Below are 6,027 nucleotides of genomic sequence, written 5' to 3'. Positions count from 1 at the left end.
TTGATGAAGACAAATGTAAGGTAAGAGAATCTCAATTTCCTAGTATTTTTAAAATACGTTCATAAAAATTCCCGATATTCCTATCCCGACATCGAGTGTAATCAGCCGCGTTATGTACAGTACAACAGTCAACTCGTAAAATAAATGCGATAATTGTTGGAGATACGAACGATTACGATATTATTTCAGCGTAGAAAACGAACGATCAAAACGTTCAAAAGCGTATACCTAGTCAAATTCTTATCGCTAAAATTCTGCCGTCGTTATAGTATAATCTCTTTACGAATTGGTAAATAGACCGCTAGTTAGGTATAATTACGTCTTATTACGCTATAGCCTATATATTTCTTAACCCTCGATATACCGTAAATTATCAGTTGCCAGCTGTCACATATTTATTATATTAATTTATATCGGCAAAATGGTAAACACTCTAAAAGCGCGTCGAGGACAAATTAGAGGCAATTTAACACGATTTTGGACTTATGTGTCTACTCCGGACAATGATCCTAAGCAAATAAGTATACGACGACCAAAGATTGAAGAAGCATGGGAAGAGTTTCAACAGGTACAGTCGGAGATTCGGGATGAGGAAGATGCAAATGAACATGAAGAATATCAAGTAGATTTCGAAGAGTTATATTTCAAGGCAATGGCCAAAGCGGAAGAGAGACTTCAACAATCAGAAATAAAAGAAAACTTGTCCATCGACACACAAGTAGGAAAAGAAAAAAACGGTGTAAGAGAGATAAGTAATGCCGTACCATCGATAAAATTAGCTGCGTTACAAATACCCGTGTTCTCAGGTGTATACTCCGAATGGGCTCCGTTCTATGATATATACACCGCACTGGTTCACAATAACAAACACCTGACAACAATAGAAAAATTTATTCATTTACGTGCGTCACTATCCGACGATGCGGCGAACTGTGTCAAGAACCTAGAGACCACAGTTAATAATTATGAACACGTTTGGAACAGTTTGGTTACGAGATACAATAATAAAAAATTATTAGTACAAACACACGTAAAAGGTATTTGTGATTTACCTACAGTCAAAGCGAGTTCGTCCACGGGCTTGCGACAATTTTCAGATGGTTTACGTGGTCATATATCGGCCTTAAGAGCATTGGATCAACAACCGTCAGAGTGGGGACCGTTGTTAACACATATTATATGTACTAAATTAGACGCAGTCACTATAAGCGATTGGGAAACGAAGTGCGGGAGAGACGAAATCAAAAAGGTCGACGAATTAATCGAATTTTTAGAAGCACGTTTCCACGTATTAGAAGCTGTTGAATCGTCTAAAAAAATATGCAGTGTTTCGAAAAATGTTAACGAAAATAATAATTACACAGGTAAAAAAGGCACAAAAAATACCACATCATCTACTTCATTTGTCAACACCTCGGAAATAAAATGTTACGTATGTCAACTATCGCACACTATATACAAGTGTCCCAAGTTTATCGCACTATCAGCGATCGACCGAATTAAAAAGGTAAACGACCTTAATTTGTGCAACATTTGCCTCCGGCGTCACGACAAAAGGAAATGTCTTGGGCGAAATTGTCTAAGGTGTTCCAAGCCACATAATACAATGTTACACATAAACAATTACAAACACCAACCAAATTCAACGAGTGAAACATCAGAAGCAAACAGTAAAACTGAGGGAGAAACACCTGCCTTAAGCACGGTGACCGCCCACGCATTCGCGTCGGGTGAACAGGTGTTATTAGCTACAGTAGTAGCCCTAGCTGTGAGTCCCTACACGAAAACGACAACATGTCGTGCTTTATTAGACTCCGGGTCTCAGAAAAATTTTATAACGGAAGAGATGGTGCAGACACTACGTTTAAAAAGAAATAAAATTAAACACGTAATCAGCGGTATCGGTGAAATAGTACAACATGCGTCGTCGTCAGTATGGTTAAAAATAAAATCCCGCGTAAGTGATTACGCGGTATTTCTACCAATGATAGTAGTACCAAAGATCACGGGTCAATTACCTCCGCGAAATATAACAACAACATGTAACGTTCCCGATAACATTAAATTGGCCGATCCACATTTTAGTACGCCCCAAAAAATCGACATATTATTAGGCGCAACGCATTTTTATCAATTTTTATGTGATGGACAAATACGTCCCTCGACGACTGGGCCGTTATTCCAAGAAACAGTATTTGGATGGGTGGCCGCTGGAGCAATATCGGAAAATAGTTTATCAAAGGCATCGACTTCGAACACGTTTTTTAGCGCAACCGATAGTGAATCCACGCTAGAGAACGCATTACAACGATTTTGGCTGATTGAAGACGTAAGCGATACACCACCTTATACGATCGAGGAGCGTACTTGTCAAGAATATTTTAATAAGACCGTTATTAGAAATGACGAGGGACGTTTTGTCGTACACCTACCGTTTCGGGTCGATTTAATAAAACTAGGAAAGTCGTACGAAATCGCAAAACGTCGCTTCTTAGCAATAGAACGTAAGTTCCAAAAAGATAAGGAATTAAAGAAAGAATATTTTTCTTTTATGAAAGAGTATGAGTCATTAAACCATATGGAACGGGTAGATGAGAGCGAACTCGAAAAAGAAGATCAAACGTGTTACTTGCCCCACCACGCCGTTAGAAAAGACAGTAGCACGTCTACAAAGTTGCGGGTAGTGTTCGACGCATCTTGCAAAACAGATAACGGTATTAGTCTTAATGACGTGTTATTAAAGGGCCCGGTTATCCAAGACGATTTATTATACATTATTTCACGATTTCGAACTCATAATTACGTTTTAACGGCCGACATAGTTAAAATGTACCGGCAAATATTAATGACTGATAAACATCGCGATTATCAAAGAATATTATGGCGCACGGACCCTAATCAACCTATACAAATATATCGACTGAACACGGTCACATATGGCACAGTACCCGCATCATATTTAGCGACAGGTTGTTTACAAGTACTAGCCGAAACGGTACACGAACAATACCCATACATCACGCCTATTATCAATCGAGATTTTTACATGGACGACATATTGACCGGAGCCGACACGAAACAGGAAGTAATTAAAATACGCGACGGCTTGATTGTGGTTATGAACAGTGCCGGTCTAAAGTTACGAAAATGGTCATCAAACGACGCGAGTTTAATAACATCAAGTCTACCTAGCGAAGATATAGAAATATCAAATAAACACGAACTTAATTATTCTGTAAAAAAGGTATTAGGTTTATTCTGGGACGCTTCGTCGGATATATTAAAATATAACGTGCGTGAGAATAAAAGGGTAGATGGGATGTCGGTTACCAAACGCGAAATGCTGTCCGATATAGCTGCGATCTTCGACCCGCTGGGTTTAGTCGGCCCATTAATAGTGCGAGCAAAATTAATATTACAAGCGTTATGGCGTGAAAAGATTGATTGGGACGAACCCGTTCCAGTGCACATACGCGAACAATGGTTTGAGTATAGAACACAATTATCCGCGTTAAACAGGTTATCAATAACACGCAAAATCACGAACAGCTTAAAATCGTGTGTTATTGAGGTTCACGGGTTTTCGGACGCTAGTACATTGGCGTATGGATGTTGTTTATATTTAAGGTGTACGGACAACGCGGGCATTCATCATACTAAGTTAATATGTGCAAAATCCAAAGTGGCACCTTTAAAAACATTATCATTACCTCGGTTAGAGCTTTGTGCGGCACTGTTATTAACACGTCTAGCGTATAAATTAATACCGAAATTACAACTAAAAATTAATCAACAGTATTTTTGGACCGATTCGATGATAGTATTGGCATGGATCGCTTCACCTTCGACGAAATGGAGAACGTTTGTTGCACATCGAGTAGCTGAAATAAAAAGTAAAACAACAATGGGCGAATGGAAACACGTTAGTACATGCGACAACCCGGCTGACGTGATATCTAGAGGTTGCTGTCCGTCTAAATTAATCAATTTAGATTTATGGTGGTCGGGTCCCAAGTGGTTGACTGAAGATAAATTAAATTGGATAGAAAGTTCAGACACTCACCGTAAATTAGACAATATTCCGGAAGGTAAAGAAAATATTATCAATGTTATGTGTGTCATTGATCACGATGATTTTATGTTAAACAAATATGAATCATTGACTAAGTGTTTAAGGATAACCGCGTACTGCATACGGTTTATAAATAACGTGCGTACGCGTAAGAATAATAATATTAAATTAACAGGTTTGCTACAACCAGAAGAGTTCGAAAAAGCAACTTTGAAATTAATAAAATATACGCAAAATATCGGTTTTGTTGACGAACTGCGGGAACTATCGAACGGTAAGGCTGTCTCGACCCACAGTAAACTTTTTCGTCTTCGACCATTTATCGATAGTAATGGCGTCATTCGCGTTGGCGGCAGATTGAAAAACGCCGCGACAATCGACATTTTTCAACGTCACCCCATCGTATTACCCGCGAACTGTTTATTTGCGAAAATGTTATTTAATGAACAGCACATGCTTCTAATGCACGGTGGACCCCAGGCTTTATTATCAACTATTCGGTTAAAATACTGGCCAATTAACGGTAGAAATTTAGCGCGTAATACGGTTCACAAATGCATAAAATGTTTCCGTAATAAACCTATTTTCGTGCAACCTATTATGGGTGACTTGCCCAGTGACCGCGTACAACCAGGACGGGCATTTTTAAAATGTGGCATAGATTTCGCCGGTCCGTTTTTAATAAAATCTAGTTCGTTACGTAAATCACCGATTATAAAAACATACGCATGTATTTTTGTGTGTTTATCGACCAAGGCCGTTCATATCGAGGCAGTTAACGATTTAACGACAAAAGCATTCTTGAACGCGTTAAACCGTTTTTTCGACCGTCGTGGTAAGAGCATTGTCATATATAGCGATAATGCAACAAATTTCGTTGGTGCCAATAATAAATTAAAAGAAATATATCAACTATTCCAGTCAAAACAATCGCATGAAGATTTGCAAAGAAATTTCACAAATATTGGTGTCAAGTGGCAGTTCATCCCTCCTCGTTCCCCACATTTCGGTGGACTGTGGGAGGCGGCGGTAAAATCTATGAAAATACTGTTAGGTAGGGTATTAGGCGAAGCTCATCTAACATATGAAGAATTATGTACTGTACTAACGCGCGCTGAAGCCTGCTTAAACTCGCGTCCCTTAACCACCTTATCTACTGATCCTTCTGATCCCAGCCCCCTCACTCCTGGGCACTTCCTTATAGGAGATTCTCTCACTGCGGTACCAGAGGATGACGTAACCGCTATACCAGTTAATCGACTAACACGATGGCGTAGAGTTACTCAATATTCACAACAGTTATGGCGCCGTTGGAGTAAAGAGTACTTATGCCAACTTCAAGAGAGGTCCAAATGGTCTAAGGAGAAAGGTCCGAAGCTGAATGTGGGAACAGTAGTCCTAGTGAAGGAGGACAATCTACCCCCATTGCAATGGCGATTGGGACTAGTTGAACAAATCTATCGAGGATCCGACGGAGTCAATCGATCAGCAGAGGTTACGTCAGCAGGTCGTAAGTTGAAAAGGGCAGTTCGAACGTTGTGCCCACTTCCTTTCGAGAGTAATATTGATTAAAAGGGTATAAAAAAAAAAAATTTTTTTTTTTAATCTATGAAATTCCTAATTATTACACAATATGAAATTAAATAATGTCAGATTATAGTATGTAACGTTTCATTGTTACTTTGTCTTTATTTATAAATTATATTGTATATTATGCATATGTTTTTTGTTCGCGGTTTTATATTTTATTAACCATTTATTTATCTATTTATTTGTTTTGATACTATTTACGTGTTTATTGAATATGTTTGTTCGCTGAGTTTGAAACTGATTTATTTGTATTACTATTATAATTATTTATATATTTTGTTTTTTATTCATTTATATGCCTACGATATATGTATAATTAGTATCTTGGGCTAAAATTATTATTATTTTATGTTTATGTTGAAAAT

General features: G+C 38.2%; 1 protein-coding gene across 1 annotated transcript; it reads left to right on the top strand.

Moving 5' to 3' along the window:
• Positions 1-421: 421 nt before the first annotated feature.
• LOC132942385 (uncharacterized) lies at positions 422-5,644 on the top strand. The gene is made up of 2 exons (XM_061010741.1): positions 422-1,280; positions 1,365-5,644. The coding sequence occupies exons 1-2, from the start codon at positions 422-424 to the stop codon at positions 5,642-5,644; spliced, it is 5,139 nt and encodes a 1,712-aa protein (XP_060866724.1).
• Positions 5,645-6,027: the final 383 nt, after the last annotated feature.

This window comes from Metopolophium dirhodum, chromosome 1 (assembly GCF_019925205.1).
Source record: "Metopolophium dirhodum isolate CAU chromosome 1, ASM1992520v1, whole genome shotgun sequence".
Classification (NCBI taxonomy): Eukaryota; Metazoa; Arthropoda; class Insecta; order Hemiptera; family Aphididae; genus Metopolophium; species Metopolophium dirhodum.
This window is presented reverse-complemented; position numbering and strand designations above follow the sequence as displayed.

Bases quoted from the DNA above. Each gene is read 5' to 3' on its own strand.
- LOC132942385 (XM_061010741.1), top strand. From the start codon at position 422: ATGGTAAACACTCTAAAAGCGCGTCGAGGACAAATTAGAGGCAATTTA. The intron at 1,281-1,364 runs GTTTCCACGTAT...ATAATTACACAG, and splicing joins AATCGAATTTTTAGAAGCAC to GTAAAAAAGGCACAAAAAAT.